The sequence below is a fragment of the Heptranchias perlo genome, chromosome 1, assembly GCF_035084215.1.
Source record: "Heptranchias perlo isolate sHepPer1 chromosome 1, sHepPer1.hap1, whole genome shotgun sequence".
NCBI lineage: Eukaryota > Metazoa > Chordata > Chondrichthyes > Hexanchiformes > Hexanchidae > Heptranchias > Heptranchias perlo.
The window spans coordinates 4,966,386-4,988,502 of record NC_090325.1 but is presented as its reverse complement, the minus strand read 5'-3'; the positions used below and the strand labels follow the sequence as shown (position 1 = coordinate 4,988,502).

At 44.7% G+C, this 22,117-nt stretch overlaps 2 protein-coding genes and 1 long non-coding RNA gene across 3 annotated transcripts in view; 2 read left to right on the top strand and 1 right to left on the bottom strand.

Annotated features, from left to right (window-relative positions):
- The window catches only part of LOC137309301 (rab11 family-interacting protein 1-like), a 44,239-nt gene extending 40,572 nt beyond the window's left edge, over positions 1-3,667 (top strand). Inside the window, exon 6 of the mRNA XM_067977591.1 lies at positions 721-3,667. Within this exon, the coding sequence (XP_067833692.1) occupies positions 721-942 (222 nt within the window). The 3' untranslated portion in view covers positions 943-3,667. The remainder of the gene's footprint in view (positions 1-720) is intronic.
- LOC137312843 (uncharacterized) lies at positions 3,668-16,903 on the bottom strand. The gene is made up of 2 exons (XR_010960878.1): positions 16,745-16,903; positions 3,668-6,683 (listed from the first exon to the last, which is right to left on the bottom strand). It is a non-coding gene; the product is annotated as an uncharacterized lncRNA (long non-coding RNA).
- The window catches only part of LOC137312708 (sideroflexin-5-like), a 187,535-nt gene continuing 182,060 nt past the window's right edge, over positions 16,643-22,117 (top strand). The window contains exon 1 of the mRNA XM_067979205.1: positions 16,643-16,809. Coding sequence (XP_067835306.1) covers positions 16,753-16,809 — 57 coding nt within the window. The 5' untranslated portion in view covers positions 16,643-16,752. The remainder of the gene's footprint in view (positions 16,810-22,117) is intronic.

Here is a 22,117-nt window from a genome sequence, read left to right as displayed (position 1 = left end):
AAGTGCTACTGAGTCAAGCTGACACTAGCGAGAAAAGATTAGGAAATCCTGGCTCTCGGGCCTTTTGTAATGCCTGAACTTCCACCGCATTGGCCTGCAACATACCCACAAACATTACATTCATAGTATCATAGTAGGTACAGCACAGGAGGAGGCCATTCGGCCCATCGTGCCTGGGCCAACTCTTTGAAAGAGTTATCCATTTAGTCCCATTCCCCTGTAAATTTTTCCCCTCAAGTATTTATCCAATTCCCTTTTGAAAGTTACTATTGAATCTGCTTCCACCGCCCTTTTCAGGCGGTGTATTCCGGATCATAACAACTCGCTGCGTTTTTTAAAAAAAAAATGTTTCCTCATGTCTCCTCTGGTTCTTCTGCTGATTACTTTAAATCTGTGTCCTCTGGTTACCGACCCTTCTGCCACTGGAAACAGTTTCTCCTTATTTATTCTGTCAAATCCCTTCATGATTTTGAAAACCTCTATCAAATCTCCCCTTAACCTTCTCTGTTCTAAGGAGAACAATCCCAGTTTCTCCAGTCTCCCCGCATAACTCAAGTGTCTCATCCCTGGTACCATTCTAGTAAATCTCTTCTACACCCTCTCTATTGCCTTGATATCCTTCCTAATGTTTACCAATTGAGCTAGGAAAGGAGGCGTTTCTCATTCGACATTTCTCCTATTTCGTAGATTTTTTTTAAATGGTCTCTTTTCTCGTTGCAGGAATCGAAGCCTGCGGACCCAGTAGCACGCTACTACCACCTCACGCACGATGAGCTCATCAAAAAAATCCTGCAGCAGGAATCGGAGCTGCAGAAGAAGGAGGACCACGTGCAGGATCTGGAAGAGTACATCGACCTCTTATTGGTGCAAATCATGGAGCAAAAGCCCAGCATTCTCCAATCAGTGAGTGAAAGACTGAAGAATAATACAGCTAACAAGTAAAACCGCATCGTGCCTGACGCAGTGTGACTGCATGGGTTTCCTCTCTGTACCCTTACACTAGTAAATGCCGGAATTACACGCAAATAGAGCAAAAGATTTAAAGCAATCTCATTCTCACTGTAAATGGCCTGTGTCTTTAAATGATTGTCCCGTGAGGGAGACTGATGATGTGGTAAAGGGGATCAAGACTCGGTGACACTTTGGGTCGGAACACTGTGCTTTCACAATTGGGACCAGGAGTCAATTCCAGCTCAGATTTGTTTGCTGCAAGAGTTCTAAGTAAGATGAGTTAGGACAACCTGTTCTTAGTGGGCATGAGTCCACAGCATAAAACTTGTCCTATAATTCAGCACGGATTGGCATCAAATTAGCAATTTTGTTCAGAGAGGCAACGAGGAGGCTGCTGTGGGAAATGAAAAGGTGGCACTGGTGCAGTACGGAGCCCTTTCTGGGGTTTGGGGGCAAAGTTAGGAGTTTTAAACTGCGTCTCACCTGTGCTATTACCATTCTCCCTTGCCTTGACGAGCACGAAATAATTACCTTAAATCTGTCTAGAGATATTATAATGGTTTGTCATTTATACTTGTTTTCTAGCTAGCCAGTCACGGGCAGCAGCCAAAAGATACCCTGAGGGATAGAAATCAGATGTTTGGAAAATGTTTTCCATTTTCTCATACAAAACTGATCATCTGTTTCTTCACCCCCCCCCCCCCCCCTCCTCCTCCCCCTGTCTGTTTGGCTAGTCTTTGTAATTGTTTGATATCTAGGAATAGGAACTATTGATGCCACAGGGTTGTGCTGCAGAGCTGATGAAATGGATGCTTCCAAAAGAAACTAGCCTGCTGCTTTGCTGGTCCCCATCTCACCCGTACACCAATCAGTACTGTGAGGAACTGCATCCTGGTGACTGTAGTTTCTTGTTATTTCCTGATTGACTCATGAGACTTTATTTATAAAAGTAATATAATCTGTCCATGGCATTCTGCATCGCAGTGACTGTTGAGAGCCTGAACTTGTCGTTATCCGCATAAGAGCACTTTCCAGCAAGTTTCAAAGGATATGGCGATTGGCAGAGAGAAACCTGCCTGGTTTATTTTTCCCCCCTCACTAGTCCAAGGGCGCTATGGCCAACACATAGTGTCCTTGATTGAGAGCATAGACGAGGGATTGAACCTGGGATCTTCTGGTCTGGATGGCTCGGGTGCACCATTGATGGGAGGAGGAGATGGCATCCTTTTGTTAAACGTCCAGTTTAATTATTTTTGAAGCAATTACATTTGTTGAGTGATTGCGGGACGATTTTGTTGTGTCTCATTCCCTCCCGGGATGCAGCTGAGGTCTGTGGTGGTCCACCTCTGTTCCCATTTGCATCACAAGTGTGCACACAATCATAAATGCCAATAAACCTCAAAACAAATAATGACCGTTGGCTGAAAAAGTCAGGAATTTGGTAAGCGATATTGTTATGAAGAAAAGCTTTTCCGATGCTTTATCATCTGTAAGCAAAATCGCAAATGTTTTCACAGGAACAGTGTGTCCCTTTGAGTGGAAAACAATATAGACACTCAGGAAATCACCAAGTATTAAAGCTTCAATTATTTTTGTATGGGAATGGGATTAAGTGTTGATTGGTTTCATTCTATCAGTTAGTGTCTATCTACAAAAATCATTTAAAGCACCGTGTATATATAAACCCAGATCATAAAGTATGTTTGTTTTTGCCTTGCTGTTGTTGTATTTTGTATAATCCTATCTCTGCTCCCAAAGTGGGATTGTTCACAAAACTGCACGACTGTTCTCAAAGCAAATCCACTATGGTAAGATACTTTTAAAATTTAAACCTGACCTCTAATTGAAATTGAGTAAAACCCAAGGTTGAGAAGTTCAGAATCCTGAATGCACTTTTTGCTGGCATCATGAGGTTGCTGTTCTGTGTGGATGTTCCATGTTATGAAGTCATAAGGTGCAAAGGCAAAGCAAGGATCAACTTGTGTCATCATCTGTGGAACAGTCCATTAAGAACACAGAGCCCGATGAATAAAAATGTGGCAAAAAAATTACATGTTTAATATTTGTGTACTTTAATTGCTGGTCAGGATTTTAAAAGTTTTCACCAATAATTTATGCCATGGATTTACTTTGAAATGGAAAAGTTTGGAATTGGATTCTTTTTCACTATTTCATTGAGTGGGGAGGAAACAATGTATAGAATCTCAACATTCCTTGCCCATCCCTCCTCAGCCCTAATGTATAGAATCTCAACATTCCTTGCCCATCCCTCAGTCCTAATGTATAGAATCTCAACATTCCTTGCCCATCCCTCAGTCCTAATGTATAGAAACTCAACATACCTTGCCCATCCCCGCTCAGCCCTAATGTATAGAATCTCAACATACCTTCCAGCTCAGTCCCAACATATAGAATCTCAACATACTTTCCCCCTTCCTACTCAGTCCTAATGTATAGAATCTCAACATATCTATCCCCTTTCAATGTATAGAATCTCAACATACCTTCCCCTTTCCCGCTCAGTCCCAATGTATAGAATCTCAACATGTCGTGCCCCTTTTTTGAGTGACTAGAACCCAGCCTAAACTTTTCCTCCAATTATCCTAGCTATGTAACTGGAGCAAAAAATACTGCTTCCAGAAAGTGGAGATGGGGCTTTGAAAATTGCTACTTGTTAATAAAATTATATGAAATAATAAAATGAGGCTTTTTAAAATTGTGTGTGAGAATTTTTAATAAAGGTTTTCTTGAGACTGGGTGGTGCAGTGGATTAGACACTGCCCTTATACCTTTGGGACCTGGGTGCAAATCCAGCCCAGACTGATGGATAAAAATTTCTGTCTTCTACCTGCAAGCGTTCTATGAAATAAGTTTGGCCAGTCTCAACCCAGTTCTTTGTTGTCATGGTTTCACAGCACAAAATTAACCCCTAATTTGGTACCAAATTGGCAATGTCACTTTTTAAAAAAAACTCACTCAGGATTTGAGGGTTTCTGGCAAGGCCAGCATTTATCAATGCTAATTATTCGAGTAACAGCATTTATCATCCTTAGTTGCCCTGAGGTGATGGTGGTGGGTCACCTCCTTGAACCGCTGCAGAAGTGGTGAGGTAGCCCCACGATGCTGTTAGGTAGGCAGTTCTAGGATTTTGACCCAGCAATGATGAATATATGGACAAGTCAGGATAGTGGGGAACTTGGAGGTGATGGAAGACTAGCAATTCAGTTAGCAATATAATAGTAAAAGGACTCTTAGTAGTTGGAGGAGTGGACACCATATTTTACAGTCCAGACCAAGAGTCCCAAATGCTTTGTTGCTTCCCAGGTGCTAGGGTAAAGAACATTTCAGAAAAAAACAAACCCGTGAACTCCACTACCTAGAAGGACAAGGCCAGCAAGTGCATGGGAACACCATCACCTCCAAGTCACACACCATCCTGATCACACAGATTGCAACTAGGGATGGGCAGTAAATACCAGCCTTGCCAGCAATGCCCACATCCTGAGAATGAATAAGACGACTGGAAAAGTTAATGGAAGGGGAGAGAATCATCATGGCCCAAGTGGGAGCTAACAATATAGAAAAGGAAAGGTCTACAATAGGAATTTAAGAGATTAGAAAGTAGGTTTAGGAGCAGGACTTGGAGTGGTACTCTTTGGATTTCTCAGCCAGCCACATGGTAGAATAAGGAGGCTAGGAAGATTTCTGAACTCAACACATGGGTAAAGAGGTGATGTCAGGAAGAGGGTTTCTATTTAATGGAGGATTGGCACCAGTTCTGGGGAAGATGGGAATTATCCGCAAGGATGGGCCACATCTGAACAGGAAGGGAGTTGATGGACTGGCAAAATAGGTAAATAGGGAAGTGAAGAGTCATCTAAACTAGGAAGAAAGGTGAGCAGGGCAAACAAAAGCAGTCAGAAAAAGTAGAGAATGTAGAAACATGAGGTAAAAATACAAAAAAAATTTAGCGAGAAGTATAGCATGCAGGGTGAAGGAAAATTAAATCAACCAGCTATAAGCAGGAAAAAAAAGATGTAGCTTGGACCTAAAAAAAAGAAAAAGGAGTAGGTATAAATACAAACAAAAATTCCTAAAATGTGTGCAGGATTCCTTAAGTAGTATGTTTGTATGCCTGTAAGAGAGGTATTGCTAGATTTAGTTATGAGTAATGAAATAGATCAGGTAAATGAGTTAAATTTGGGCAAGTACCTTGGGAATAGTGACCATAGTATGATGAGGTTTAAGATCCAAATGGAAAGAGAAAACTTTAGTACAGAAGCCAGGGTGCTTGATTGGAATAGGATATGATTTGCTAGAGGTGTTTAAAATTATGAAGGGATGGGACAGTGATTGAGGGACATCGGGACATAGATTCAAGATTAAATATAAGAGATTTAGGACAAAGCAGGCAAAACTTGTTTTTTAACACAGGGTTGTCAGGCTGTGGAATGCACTAGTGATTGAAGCAGAGTCCATGTCGACATTTAAGAACAAGTAGAAACGGAAGAAAGGGGAATAAAGGGATAATAGAACAGGATGGGTGTGGGGAGGATAAACCAGCATAGACTGGTTAGGTCAAACGGCCTGTTTCTATGTTGTAATTTCTATACAATCTGGGAGTATGGGATCCTAAAACTCTGACTGAAACTGGTAAGTGTACCTTTTTTCTCAACTTGAGCATAAAATTCACAAAAGGAAGATTAAAAAAAAAATTATTCTCCTTTGCTTTGTCCTGTACAACACCTCAGCACTCTGTTGGTATTGTTGGCAAATGCAAGGCATATCAGAGCCCTGGTAGGTCAGTCAGTTGTCTCATCTTCATATTTTGCTCCTCTTCTGCTTCTTAGTGTGACCAATAAGCTTCAGCATTGCTTGTCCAATTCCCCCTCCAAGGACAACCCATCTGAGATTGAGAGCTTGCTCAGTCAGTGAATCGCAGAATCATTCACCCTGTTTTGTTTGATCATCTTGTGAATGGATGTCCTGTTGGCATCTTTGTAAAAGGGCAGTGAATCTGCCTATGGCTTTTAAAGTCACAGTCTCTGATGGGCACTGATCCCCAAACTCTGTATTACTTTTCTATAGGAATAGCAGTCGTCCATTCAGCCCACTAAGCCTGTGGATAACCAACCATTGAGCTGTACAATGGTAAAGAACAATTCTTGAAGTGATTCAACTGAACTTGAGTGATTCAGTCTTGAGGTACTTTTCTCCCCTCTTTGTCTCTTCCATCGTCAGGAGGATGAATGTAAATCCAGTCCTCTGTCAATGCCACTCAGACCATCATCTAGGACAATTTAACACACCTTTTCATGGAGGACCATAATCAGAACCACTATCTTCCTGGAGGGCTAATCGCAGGAATGCTACATGGTAGCAGAAGTGACAAGCTGCAGGTTTGCAATTCCCCCATTGTGCTGCTGCACCAGTTGCCAAGTGGAGACTGGGCACGATGGTCCCACGTTTATAGGGCCCTTTCACTTGCTGTATGGAAGCTGGGATACCTCCTGACAGTACTTCTCTCTCATTTTGCTTGAAAGTGAAAGGAGAGAAAACAGTACTGAATCCCAGCTCAATCAACATCCGAAAGTCAGGCAACTGAAGCATTGTCACGAGTGGGAGGTAGGCTGTGAATGGCCCTGAACCATATTAAGAGTAGCATTGATGTAGAAAGTGTAGGAGGGTTCCCTGAGGATGATGCTGTCTCTTCACTTTTGTTCTTCCTCCTGCTGGGATAATTTTAATGACACAAGTCAGTGCCTGGAGGATGCTAAACACAAACCCTACATGCAATCATTCTGTACTGCCAAGCCATTGAAGAGACTGGTGGAACCTTGTGCATCTGTCTGATAAATCTGATTGTGTTCACTAGGTCAGTATTGTTCATCCTCCCTTCAATTATCTTTCCTAATGCTGCTACTACTTTACTGGAGTATAGTACTACAGGTAATGGTTGCATCTGGCCTAATTGGCAGTTTCTGTGTGTGAGGCTAGACAGTGAAAGCCAGTAAGCTATTCGATTGTGGACGCATCACAGCCAAGCCAAATCCCTGCCCATAAACGTGCACTCAATAGTGATCGAGAACAGGAACCCTAACTGATTTTGTTTTACCCCCTAGCCCAGGGTGCTTATGCTAATTGAAGCACTTTTAACTGCTACCAGCTAACTCCACATAGACTGGGGATTGAACCTTCCTGGTCTGTGTGGCTCAGTACCATAGCAGGGGCACATTTACCAATTTGAGCCCTTCAACAGAGCATTCGTTTAACTACTGGGGCTATTTCAAATGTCTGTTTTAAGCAATCTCAATCATTGTACTGCAACTTGTGTGCATTTGTGAGAGATGTGAAACCAATAAGCAGTTGTCTCCTGTTAAAACAGCTGCAAACAATAAATAAAAGGGAGGGAGAATCTAAGTCCTTATTACACAAACAATTTTTCATACTTTGTCTTCCATTTAAGCCGCTTCCATCAACTTTCCCACGGCGGGGGGGTGGGAGAGTGAGACGGGAGCTACAAATGTGCCTGACTTCCTTTTGCTGCAGGGATGTCACTGATTCCCGTTGGTTAATGTTTAGATAAGCTGCCTGGGGGGAACGGCCTGTCTGTAATCCTGCACAATCTACACTAGATGGCAGACAATGCACTGATACTGATGAAGTTGCTACCCAGACACAGTAACTTCAGATTTCTCGGGGCTCGTCCTGCCATTACTCGACACAGGGATTGAAATTCCAGCCACGCTCCTGCCACAAAATTGCACTTGAATGTGAAAGATTTGCATTTGTATAGCGCTTTTCACAACCTCAGGACGTCCCAAAGCGCTTTACAGCCAATTAAGTATTTTTGAAGTGTAGACACTGTTGTAAAGTAGGAAACGTGGCGGACAATTTGCGCACAGCAAGATCCCGCAAACAGCAATGAGGTATAATGACCAGAATTTTTTTTTTAAAGTGATATTGGTTGAGGGATAAATATTGACCAGGACACTGGGGAGAACTCCCCAGCTCCTCTTTGAAATAGTGCCATGTGATCTTTTATGTCCACCTGAGGGGGCAGACGGGGCCTCAGTTTAACATCTCATCTAAAAGACGGCACCGCAAACAATGTAGCACTCCCTCAAGACTGCACTGGAGTGTCAGCCTAGATTTTGTGCTCAAGTCTCTGGAGTGGGCCTTGAACCCATGACTTCCTGCAGTTAAGGAGGAGGAGTGTGAAATATTGGATGGAATAAACATAGTGAGAGAGGAAATATTAAGGGGTTTAGCATCTTTGAAAGTAGATAAATCACTAGGCCTGGATGAAATGTACCCCAGGCTGTTCAGAGAAGCAAGGGAGGAAATAGCAAAGGCTCATTTTCCAATCCTCCCTGGCTACAGGCGTGGTGCTGGAGGATTAGATGACTGCTAACGTTGTACCATTGTTTAAAAGGACGGAAAGGGATAGACAGAGTAATTATAGGCCAGTCAGTCTAACCTCACTGGTGGTCAAATTATTGGAAACAATTCTGAGCCACGGTATTCATCGGCATTTAGAAAGGCACGGACTAATCCAGGACAGTCAGCATAGATTTGTTAAGGGAAAGTCATGTCTGACTAACTTGACTGAATTTTTTGAGGAGGTAACAAGGAAGGTCGAAGAGGATAGCGCGTTTGATGTAGTTTATATGGATTTTAGCAAGGCTTTTGACAATGTCCCACCTGGCAGACTGGTCAAAAAAGTAAAAGCTCATGGGATCCAAGCGAAAGTGGCAAGTTGGATCCAGAATTGGCTCAGCGGCAGGAAGCAAAGGGAAATGGTCGACGGGTATTTTTGTGACTGGAAAGCTGTTTCCACAGGGCTAAGTACTAGGTCCCTTGCTTTTTGTGGTATATATCAATGATTTAGACTTAAATGTAGGGGGCATGATTAAGAAGTTTGTAGATGAGACAAAAGTTGGCCGTGTGGTTGATAGTGAGGAGGAAAGCTGTAGACTGCAGGAAGATATCTATGGACTGGTCAGGTGGGCAGAAAAGTGGCAAATGGAATTCAATTCAGAGAAGTGTGAGGTAATGCATTTGGGGAGGGCAAACATGGCAAGGGAGTAAACAATAAATGGGAGGATACTGAGAAGTGTAGAGGAACAGAGGGACCTTGGAGTACATGTCCACAGATCCCAGAAGGTAGCAGGACTGGTAGATAAGGTGGTTAAGAAGGCATATGGGATACTTTCCTTTATTAGCCAAGGCATAGAATGTAGGAGCAGGAAGATTATGCTGGAACTGTATAAGCCACTAGTTAGGTCACTGTACTGCATACAGTTCTGGTCAACACATTACAGGAAAGATGTGATTGCACTGGAAAGGGGACAGAGGAGATTTACGAGGATGTTGCCAGGACTCGAGAATTTTAGCTATGAGGAAAGATTGGATAGGCTGGGGTTGTTTTCTTTGGAACAGAGGAGGCTGAGGAGTGATTTGATTGAGGTGTATAAAATTATGAGGGGCCTAGATAGAGTGGATAGGAAAGACCTATTTCTCTTAGCAGAGAGGTCAATAACCAGGGGGCATAGATTTAAAGTTATTGGTAGAAGGAATAGAGGGGAGTTGAGGAGAAATTTTTTCAACCAGAAGGTGGTGGAGGTCTGGAACTCACTGCCTGAAAGGGTGGTAGAGGCAGAAACCCTCATCACATTTAAGAAGTACTTGGATATGCAATTAAGTTCCATAACCTACAAGGCTACGGTCCAAGAGCTCGAACATGGGATGAGGCTGTTTAGCTCTTTTTCGGCCGGCACAGACACGATGGGCCAAATGGCCGCCTTCTGTGCCGTAAATTTCGATGATTTTTTATTAGTTCATGGGATGTGGGCGTCGCTGGCGAGGCCGGCACTTATTGCCCATCCCTAATTGCCCTTGAGAACGTGGTGGTGAGCTGCCTTCTTGAACCACTGCAGTCCGTGTGGTGAAGGTTCTCCCACAGTGCTGTTAGGAAGGGAGTTCCAGGATTTTGACCCAGCGACGATGAAGGAACGGCGATATATTTCCAAGTCGGGATGGTGTGTGACTTGGAGGGGAACGTGCAGGTGGTGTTGTTCCCATGTGCCTGCTGCCCTTGTCCTTCTAGGTGGTAGAGGTCGTGGGTTTGGGAGGTGCTGTCGAAGAAGCCTTGGCGAGTTGCTGCAGTGCATCCTGTGGATGGTACACACTGCAGCCATGGTGTGCCGGTGGCGAAGGGAGTGAATGCTTAGGGTGGTGGATGGGGTGCCAATCAAGCAAGCTGCTTTGTCCTGGATGGTGTTGCGTTGCTTGTGTGTTGTTGGAGCTGCACTCATCCAGGCAAGTGGAGAGTATTCCATCACACTCCTGACTTGTGCCTTGTTGATGGTGGAAAGGCTTTGGGGAGGCAGGAGGTAAGTCACTCACCGCAGAATGCCCAGCTTCTGACCTGCTCATGTAGCCATAGTATTTATGTGGCTGGTCCAGTTAAGTTTCTGGTCAATGGTGACCCCCAGGATGTTGATGGTGGGGGATTCAGCGATGGTAATGTCGTTGAATGTCAAGGGGAGGTGGTTAGATTCTCTCTTGTTGGAGATGGTCATTGCCTGGCACTTGTCTGGCGCAAATGTTACTTGCCACTTATGAGCCCAAGCCTGGATGTTGTCCAGGTCTTGCTGCATGCGGGCACGGACTGCTTCATTATCTGAGGGATTGCGAATGGAACTGAACACTGTGCAATCATCAGCGAACATCCCCATTTCTGACCTTGTGATGGAGGGAAGGTCATTGATGAAGCAGCTGAAGATGGTTGGGCCTAGGACATTGCCCTGAGGAACTCCTGCAGCAATGTCCTGGGGCTGAGATGATTGGCCTCCAACAACCACGACCATTTTCCTTTGCGCTAGGTATAACTCCAGCCACTGGAGAGTTTTCCCCTTGATTCCCATTGACTTCAATTTTATGAGGCTCCTTGGTGCCACACTCGGTCAAATGTTGCCTTGATGTCAAGGGCAGACACTCTCACCTCACCTCTGGAATTCAGCTCTTTTGTCCATGTTTGGACCAAGGCTGTAATGAGGTCTGGAGCCGAGTGGTCCTGGCGGAACCCAAACTGAGCATCAGTGAGCAGGTTATTGGTGAGTAAGTGCCGCTTGATAGCACTGTCGACGACACTTTCCATCACTTTGCTGATGATTGAGAGTGGACTGATTCCTGACTCGGGGCGAGAGAATACTACCAACTGACCCAACGGCTGAACTATATGAACATACTGAGGCAGGGATTGCAGTCTGACTTAATTTGGTTATTATGCCAACTAGGATTAAACTGACCAGACATTTATTTTTTAAAATTTTCTGCTCCTCTCCTGAAGGTGCTGATGGTTGTTGGGTTACTGGACCACAGGTACCAGCAGACCTCCAGTAGCTCACCCAAATGGCCATTCTTCACATGTAGGTCCAGCTGGTGTTAGCAGGCCTTCCCTACAATCTTTAGCATCACCTGTACTAAATGGATGGTGATGAGGAGCAGGATATTCCCCACCTCAATTCCTTATTCTGGGGCACTGAGGCAAGTTGAAATGCTACCATCACTGTTGCTGCTGAGATAAGCTAACTTAACACTGAGCACAGACTCACACCGAGACATCCTGGTCTCTACAGCTCAGTTTATAATGGGTAATGTAGCTTTTGTTCATAGTATCATAGTAGGTACAGCACAGGAGGCCATTTGACCCTTCTTGCCTGTGCCTGCCGGCACTTAGAAAGAGCTGTCCAATTAGTCCCATTCCCCTGCTCTTTCCCCGTAGCCCTGCAAATTGTTTCCCTTCAAGTATTTATCCAATTCCCTTTTGAAAGTTATTATTGAATCTGCTTCCACCATCCTTTCAGGCAGTGCATTCCAGATTATAACTCGCTGCCTAAAAAAATGTTTCCTCATGTTGCCTCTGGCTCCTTTTTAAAAGTTATTTCTCTCCTTAATTCCGTGCTCCCCATGTTGTGAACGTCCGCAACTCGGGGATGGGCAGGAGTCTTCCCATGGCTCCCACAATGCTGCATCTCCACATTAAGACAAAAGTGGTAGGGGGTGAGGGGGGAAACGACACTCTATCCAATCTTCCCTGCCCCATGTAGAAACATCTAGGTTCCACTCAACACCTCGTCTTGGTGGCAAGGCTGAAAGTGAGAGTGAATCCACTCCCTCGCAGTCTGTGAATCTCCCACTGAGTTGTGCCATGCTGTGAGCGGTGTTCCCCCCCCCCCCACCTTCTAATGTGGAGATGATTGGACCACACCATCTGATAGTGTTGATTTTTCTTTTGCCCCTCTTTCCTTCCCTTCTCTCAAAGGCACTGGCTCCTGCTGGGTACAGTCCCATAGGCACCATCAGCCCTCTGGTACTGTGCCAAAGTGGACAGCCTTCATGTGCAAGTATTTACAAGGCCCTTGAGTGCGTCATGAGACTCTCCAAGGTCCTTGAATACATCAACACACTCACCTCTTATCACTCCACTTTCAATCTGGCTTACATCCAGTGCACAGCACTGAAAGCAATCGCCTGGTTCCAACAACAACAACTACTTGCGTTTGTAAGTGTTTTTAATGTAGTAAAATGTCCCAAGGCGTTTCACAGGAGCGATTATCAAACAAAATTTGACATCGAGCCACATGAGCTATTAGGACAGGTGACCAAAAGCTTGGTCAAAGAGCTTATCTAAAACTCTGCTGCCTGAATTTTATGGAGCATCTTAATAGGAGAAGAGAGAGATAGATAGGCAGAGAGGTTTAGGGAGGGAATTCCAGGGCTTAGGGCCTAGTCATTTGAAGGCACGGCCGATAATGGTGGAGTGATTAAAATCCGGGAGGTGCAAGAGGCATGAATTGGAGGAGCGCAGAGATCTTGGTGGGCTGAGGAGGTTACAGAGATAGGAAGGTGTGAGGCCATGGAGGGAATTGAAAACAAGGATGAGAATTTTAAAATCAGGGGTGATGGATGAACGGGACTTGGTGCGAGTTAGGATTCGGGCAGCAGAGTTTTGGATAAGCTCAAGATTATGGAGGATGGACCAGTTATAGCTTGTGTGATATGTACCACAGGCTCAATCGCTCTTTATCCTTCCAACCACTTTGCAGGCTTTGATACAGTTGACCCATCCGTCGCCCTCCCCTGGCTCTGCGGTGCACCTTCTTGGCATCATCCGCTCATGGTTCCACATCCTACTTGTCTAAATGCAGTCAGCACATCTCTTTCAATAGTTTTTTTTCCCCTGCACCCCCTCCTGTATCTCATATCGATGGTATTGCTCTGCATTATCTGGAAGCATGGGGTTAGCTTGCATCATATGGAAGTTGATCCCATGCCCACCGATATTAATGCCGAGTTGCTATACGCATTGGCAAATAGTTTACTTCTCCACTACCACCTTCGACTTGGCTGATCTTATTCTCAGCTGACATCCGGGGTTGCACTTTACAACGGGGATCAGTGAATTGTGATCAGGAGCAACAGTCCTACTGAGCTCCCCCTCCCCCTCCCCCCACACGTTAATGGCAGTGTGCGCAGGCAATGATAATGCTGACTCAGTACAAACTGGAAATCTAACCTGGGACCTTCTAGTCTGTATGGTTCTGTACCCCACCATTTACCAGCTGAGCCATGATGATCTTCACTAATTTTAATTTTCAAACCTCTGTTCTAAGGTCCCCCTCCATTCTGTCCAATCGTGTGAATAACCCAAGAACTCCAACGTACAAAACATTTTAAATTGCTTCACAGATGTGAAAAAGATACCCCCCTCCCAGGTCATTGCTGGAGGGTTAAGAAAACTAACTGTAAAGTTGGTCGAAGGGATGTGTTTTGTGAAGGTGTTTAAAGGTGGGGAAGGAGGTAGAGAGGCAGCTGTACAGATGGTCTCAATCTTTCAGGTGAAGACGTACATCAAATTCTTGCACTTTGGTGGTAGAGGTGAGGGTGGAAAGGGATGAGAGAAAGAGGTTTAAGGAGGCAGTTTGTCAACAAGGAGCAGAATTTAATCTGGAGGGTTTAATCGCAGTTTGTTATTGACAAGTGAACTGATTTCTGATGTTGAATGGGCTTTATGTTCATTATCCACTGCACGGCTCTTGATTATTTATTTGTAGGTTTCCTGTTGCCGAGTTGCAGTTTGTTCCATGGACTTACACCTATGGGTGGGGGTCGTCAAGGTGTGCAGAAGTTATACCATGACAGTGCAGGATAGGCTCAATGGACGGCTAGTCTTCTCTGGTCTTTCCTTTGGTGACAGACTGTTGTGCCATTCTGGGGTTGATTTTCTGGTTGGTGGAACCTTTGGTTTGCATGTCTTGAACCTTAAATATAATTCTATTTTAATTTTCCAGGCTGGCACAGTATACAACACTTATTTATTTCACCCCAAAAAACTTAAAAGACTAAAACTGATGTTTCCACATTATTATTGGATGAATTTTTTGTTTAATGTAGTGTAGAAAATATTAGCTGAAAAACTATAGTTTAAAATACAAAGTGATATTTAGACTTAATGGGAGGATGTTAGGATCTCTTTGGCTAGATGAATTAAGACGGGTCGAATGGCCTTCCTCATCTGTACTGATTATGTGATCTTGCACATCTTTGTCCGATTATTCTTCTCTGAAGCTCCTTGAGTGTGTTAAAGGCACTACATAAAGGGAAGTAGTTGTTATGTCAGTGCAAATTGGCTCCCAATAAAAAGTCTGCCGTGCTTAATTATAAATTGCAGTAATTTTACAACACCTTCCAACATACCCTAGTTTACCTCTGAACAGCCATGATGTATGATGTGGAGATGCCGGTGATGGACTGGGGTTGACAAATGTAAGGAATCTTACAACACCAGGTTATAGTCCAACAGTTTTATTTGAAAATCACAAGCTTTCGGAGGCTTTCTCCTGCCACTATGTAGGCATTATTTATTTCATTACTTTTTCTTATTTACTTTTTAAATCAAACTCCATAAATGAAAACAAAAAATGCTGGAAATACACAGCTGGTCAGCCAGCAATCATGAAGAAAGGGGGCAAGTTCACATTTTGAGTGTCATTAAAAACCCTCATCTTCTTCAATTGTAAACAATTTTACAACACCAAGTTATAGTCCAACGATTTTATTTGAAATCTACAAGCTTTTGGAGGCTTCCTCCTTCCTCAGGTAAATGTCAGGAATTCCTCGAAGCCTACGCATTTATAAATCAGAGAACAATACATGGTGATTACAGACTGCCCCTGCAACTGCCCGTGGCCAAAGCAATCACCGTGTTCAGACAGAGAGGTGTCACCTACAGAACCCCAGAATATACATTCAACAAAAAAAACAAACAGGAAAAAAAACAGAGAGAGGCAGAAACATCCAGAAGGCAGAGAAAGCCAGCAAATGACCCGTTATATTAAAAACAGATAGCTTTTGTTCGCTGGTGGGCTTACGTGTAGCGTGACATGAACCCAAGCAATTTTGCTTTCAGGAGAACAGCGTCCACGACACCACACAACCCTGCCATGGTAACCTCTGCAAGACATGCCAGATCATCGACACAGATACCACCATCACACGAGAGGACACCACCCACCAGGTGCATGGTTCATACTCCTGTGACTCGGCCAACATTGTCTACCTCATACGTTGCAGGAAAGGATGCCCCAGAGCATGGTACATTGGCGAGACCATGCAGACACTGCGACAACGGATGAACGGACACCGCGCAACAATCGCCAAACAGGAGGGTTCCCTCCCAGTCGGGGAACACTTCAGCAGTCAGGGACATTCAGCCACCGACCTTCGGGTAAGCGTACTCCAAGGCGGCCTTCGAGACACACGACAACGCAAAATTGTCGACCAGAAATTGATAGCCAAGTTCCGCACCCATGAGGACGGCCTCAACCGGGATCTTGGGTTCATGTCACGCTACACGTAAGCCCACCTGCGAACAAAAGCTATCGGCTTTTAATATAACGGGTCATTTGCTGGCTTTCTCTGCCTTCCGGATGTTTCTGCCTCTCTCTCTCTCTTTTTTTTCCTGTTTGTTTTTTTTTGTTGAATGTATATTCGGGGGTTCTGTAGGTGACACCTCTCTGTCTGAACACGGTGATTGCCTTGGCAACGGGCAGTTGCAGGGGCAGTCTGTAATCACCATGTATCGTTCTCTGATTTATAAATGCGTAGGCTTCGAGGAATTCCTGACATTTACCTGAGGAAGGAGGAAGCCTCCGAAAGCTTGAAGATTGCAAATAAAATCGTTGGACTATAACTTGGTGTTGTAAAATTGTTTACAACTGTCAACCCCAGTCCATCACCGGCATCTCCACATCTGGTCTTCTTCAGTTCTCTGTCCTGACCTGCTGTGTATTTCCAGCACTTTGTGTGTTTATTTCAGATTTCCAGCAATGAAAAGACTTCCAGGGGCCGAAAAAAAAAAGGCCCTGAATCCAATTCACTTTCACCATTTGGCAGAGTCCTCATCTTCAACTGAGTACCTGAGTGAAGATCACCTATTGGCCCCGCCCACGGGGAAACACGAGACCAGCTGAGGCCACTGCGCAAGTGCGAAGCAGCTAAGCCCGACGGGAAATGGAGTACACCTCCCTCTCCCTGGATGATGTGTACCGCGTTCAATTAAAGAAACTACAACTCCCGACAGCACCCGCTCACTCAGCCCCCCCGCCCCGCCCGCCCCGCCCCTTGGGTCCCGAGCGGTACCAGAGCGAAAGCGGCCGAAAAGTGGGAGGGGACACACAACAAGTTAACTATTTTAAAGATTAATGATTTAAAGTAGCTTAGTTACCTGTTGGAATGGCGGCGGGAGCGGACTACCCTACGTTTGTGCTGGGAAAAGCTCGCTTCGATCAGGTAAAATTACCTCGGTCCGTGCGGCCTGTCGGTGTTTAATTTTAATCCCACGCCCTTTTGACATCCGTTTCCCTGAGGGCACGAGCGCCGTTCAAAAAATAACTGCCAGGGCAAGTCCCGCCTCCTGCTCCACCTCATTGGGTGAGCGTCGCCTGATCGGACCGCCTTCTACCGTCTTTAAACATCCTATTGGCTGCTGAGCCTGTCGATCATCGAAGGGGCGTTAACTCTACTGTGCAGAAACAGGCCATTCAGCCCAACAGGTCCATGCTCCACATGAGCCTCCACCCTCCCTACTTCAGCTAACTCCATCAACATGTCCTTATGCTGCTCTTTCCCTTTTGCTTATCTAGCTTCCCCTTAAATGCATCTATGCTATTTATCCCAACTACTCCCTGTGGTCGCGTGTTCTGCATTCTTGCCACTCTTCCAGTAATGAAGTTTCTCCTGCGTTCCCTATTGGATTTATTAGTGACTGTCTTATGTTGATGACCTCTAGTATTGGACTCCCCCCAAATTTGGAAACAAGTTCACTCGGTTGATTCCTGGGATGAGAGGGTTGTCCTATGAGGAGAGGTTGAGTAGAATGAGCCTCTACTCTCTGGAGTTTAGAAGAATGAGAGGTGATCTCATTGAAACATATTAGATTCTGAGGGGGCTTGACAGGGCAGATGCTGATCGGCTGGAGAGTCTAGAGCTAGAAGGCATAGTCGCAGGATAAGGGGTCGGCCATTTAAGACTGAGATGAGGAGGAATTTCTTCACTCAGAGGGTTGTGAATCTTTGGAATTCTCTGCCCCAGAGGGCTGAGTCGTTGAGTATATTCAAGGCTGAGATAGATTTTTGGACTCTAGGGGAATCAAGGGGGATCAGGTGGGAAAGTGGAGTTGAGGTTGGAGATCAGCCATGATCTTATTGAATGGTGGAGCAGGCTTGAGGTATGGACTACTACTGCTCCTATTTCTTATGTTCTTACATTGTCTTGGCCAATATTTATCCCTCAATCAACATCACTAAAAAACAGATTATCTGGTCATTATCACATTGCTGCTTGTGGGATCTTGCTGTATGCAAATTGGCTGCCATGTTCCCTACATTAATCAGTGACTGCATTTCAAAAAGTACTTCATTGGCTGTAAAGCGCCTTGGGACGTCCTGAGGTCGTGAAAGGGGCTATATAAATGCAATTCATTCTTTTCTCTACGCCTACCCTATCAAACCATTTCATTATCTTAAATACCTCTATCAAGCCACCCCTCAGCCTTCTCTTTCTAGAGAAAAGCGCCCCAGCCTGTTCAGCCTTTCCTGATAAGTATATCCTCTCAGTTCTGGTATTATTCCTGTGAATCTTTTTTGCACCTTCTCCAGTGCCTATATCCTTTTTATAATCTGGAGACCAGAACTGTGCACAATACTCCAAGTGTGGTCTAATGAAAGTTTAACATAACGTCTCTGCTTTTCAGTTCTATCCCTCTAGAAATGAACTCCAGTGCTCGGTTTGCCTTTTTTTATGTCTTTATTAACCTGCATTGTTACTTTTAGTGATTTGTGTATCTGTACCCCAAGATCCCTTTGCTCCTCTATCCCATTTACCCTCTTATTATTGAAGCAATACGTGGCCTCCTTATTCTTCCCACCAAAGTGCACCACCACGCTTATCTATATTGAAATTCATTTGCCAATTGCACGCCCATTCTGTAAGTTTATTAATGTCTTCTTGCATTTTAACGCATTCTTCCTTTGTATTAACTGCATCTCCCCCAATTTCTTGTGATCCACAAATTTTGAGTGCGGCATTTATTTTTAGTGTCCGAAATCTTAAAGGAGCTGGTGGAACATAGTTTGGGAAGTGTGGCGAGAGCTCTCCTTCACAGCAAACATGGAGCCATTGAGTGTCAGTCTTGGCTCAGTAGTAGCCTCTGAATCAGTTGTGGGTTCAAGCTCTACTCTAGGACTTGTATCCTGGCCAACATTTATTCCTCAACCAACATCACTAAAACAGTTGTACTGGTCATTATCACAGTGGTGTTTGTATGACCTTGCAGTGCGCAACTTGGCTGCCACGTTTCCTACATTACAATAGTGACTACACTTCAAAAGTATTTAATTGGCTGTAAAGCGAAATGAGTTTCCAACCACATGTCCGCTCCATCACCAAGACTGCCTACTTCCACCTCTGTAACATCACCTATCTCCGCCCCACCTCACCTCACCTCATCGGCTTCTGAAACCCTCATTCGTGCCTTTGTCACCTTTATACTTCACTTTTCCAATGCTATTCTGGCCAGCCTCCCATCTTCCACCCTCTGTAAACTTTAGCTCATCCAAAACTCTGCTGCCCGTATCCTAACTCGCACCAAGTTCCGTTCACCCATCACCCTCGTGCTCGCTGACCTACATTGGCTCCCGGTCCAGGAATGCCTTGATTTTAAAATTCTCATCCTTGTTTTCAAATCCCTCCATAGCCTCTCCTTTCCCTGTCTCTGTAACCTCCTCCAGCCCTACAACCCTCCGAGACATCTGCGCTCCTCCAATTCTTGCCACTTGTGCATCCCCGATTTTAATCGCTCCACCATTGCTGCCGAGGCCTTAAGCTCTGGAATTCCCTCCCCAAAACTCTCCTCCTCTCTACCTCTCTCTCCTCCTTTAACACACTCCTTAAAACCTACCTCTTTGACGAAGCTTTTGGCCACCTGTCCTAATATCTCCTTGTGTAGCTCGGTGTCAAATTTTGTTTGATTACGCTCCTGTGAAGCGCTTTGGGACGTTTTACTACATTAAAGGTGCTATATAAATGCAAATTGTTGTTGTCTTAGCAGAACTACATTTTGCTTGCAGCCAGCTGTGAGACCCCCACGCTCGGGAATCTGGTAGCATAAGTGCAATATAAAAGTACCATAAGACTAACTTGGTCTGTGTAGCTCACACAGTGTAAGATACTCTGGTACAGTGCATTTAAGTACTGAGCTATAGGGGGAACTGTAAAGAAAGAATTGCATTTATATAGCACCTTTCATGACCTCAGGACGTCCCCAAGTGCTTTACAGCCAATTAAGTACTTTTTGAAGTGTAGTCACTGTTGTAATGTATGAAACGCGTCAGCCAGCGTGTGCACAACAAGGTCCCATAAACAGCAATGTGATAATGACGAGGTAATCTGTTTTAGTGATGTTTGGTTGGGGATTAATGTTGGCCAGGACTCTGGGAGAAATTCCCCTGCTCTTCAATGCCATGGGATCTTTTACATCCTCCTGAGGGGGCAGACGGAGCCTCAGTTTAATGTCTCATCCAAAAGACAACATCTCCAACAATGCAGCACTCCCTCAGTGCAGCACTGGGAGTGTCAGCTGGGATTATGGGCTCAAGTCTCTGGAGTGGGATTTGAACCTACAACCTGCTGACTCAGATGAGAGAATGCTACCCACTGAGCTAAGGTTGACACCGTAGAGATGCTTTGGAAATATGCTTCTGATCGAATTTACAGTATATTGTTCAGTTTTCCTCATTGCAAAATAACAAATTACATTCCTAAAATCATGTAATTTTGCCAAGAGCTAGTTATTGGAAAGGGTGCAAAGAGCAACAGCAGTGGTTACGGGTATTAAATCAATGATTGATGAAGAGAGGCTAAAGAGCTAAATCTTGGAAAGGTGAAGGGGCATGTAAATTTTCGAAACAATGAAAGGTACCAGTAGGGTGAATGAGGAGAACCAGGGGAGGGGGAAGGTGATTATAAACTGGGGTTTGGTAGTTCAGTGGCAATGGTACCGGACTAGCAACCCAGAGGCTGAGAGTTCAAATTCCACCAGGGCAAGTTGTGAAATTGAATTTAATAAATCTGGTAATTTGTGAGTTAGTCCCAGAGCAAATGGAAAGAAAGACTTGCATTTATATAGCCCCTTTCACAATCTCAGGACGTCCCAAAGTGCTTTACAGCCAATTAAGTACTTTTGAAGTTAAGTCATTGCTGTAATGTAACAATGAAAGAAATGCCCATGAAAGTTGTCATTTTATCATAAAAATCCGACTGGTTCATTGAAGTCCCATACGGAAGGGAATCTGCCACCCCTATCTGGCTTGACAGCATGTGACTCCAGACTATGTGGTAAACTCTTAATGTCCTCTCATGTGGCCTAGCAAGCCAAGCCGCTCAGCTGTACAGTCACTTGTAACTAGGGATGGGCATAAATGTTACCGTGCCACGTTTCAATAAAAGGTAATTGTAACTTAAGTACAAATGTGAGGTCATCCACTTTGGATCAAAAAAGGATAGAACAGGGTACTTTCTAAATGGTAAAAAGTTAAAAACAGTGCATGTCCAAAGGGACTTAGGGGTTCAGGTACATAGATCATTGAAGTGTCATGAACAGGTGCAGAAAATAATCAAGAAGGCAAATGGAATGCTGGCCTTTATATCTAGAGGACTAGAGTACAAGGGGGCAGAAGTTATACAAAACCCTGGAGTACTGTGAGCAGTTCTGGGCACCGCACCTTCGGAAGGACATATTGGCCTTGGAGGGAGTGCAGCGTAGGTTTACTAGAATGATACCCGGACTTCAAGGTTTAAGTTACGAGGAGAGATTACACAAATTGGGGTTGTATTCTCTGGAGTTTCGAAGGTTAAGGGGTGATCTGATCGAAGTTTATAAGATATTAAGGGGAACGAATAGGGTGGATAGAGAGAAACTATTTCCGCTGGTTGGAGATTCCAGGAGTAGGGAGCACAGTCTAAAAATTAGAGCCAGACCTTTCAGGACCGAGATTAGAAAATGTTTCTACACACAAAGGGTGGTAGAAGCTTGGAACTCTCTTCCGCAAACAGCAATTTTTTTTTAAATTTTTTTTTTTATTCGTTCACGGGATGTGGGCGTCGCTGGCGAGGCCAGCATTTATTGCCCATCCCTAATTGCCCTCGAGAAGGTGGTAGTGAGCCGCCTTCTTGAACCGCTGCAGTCCGTGTGGTGACGGTTCTCCCACAGTGCTGTTAGGAAGGGAGTTCCAGGATTTTGACCCAGCGACGATGAAGGAACGGCGATATATTTCCAAGTCGGGATGGTGTGTGACTTGGAGGGGAACGTGCAGGTGGTGTTGTTCCCATGTGCCTGCTGCTCTTGTCCTTCTAGGTGGTAGAGGTCGCGGGTTTGGGAGGTGCTGTCGAAGAAGCCTTGGCGAGTTGCTGCAGTGCATCCTGTGGATGGTACACACTGCAGCCACAGTGCGCCGGTGGTGAAGGGAGTGAATGTTTAGGGTGATGGATGGGGTGCCAATCAAGCGGGCTGCTTTATCTTGGATGGTGTCGAGCTTCTTGA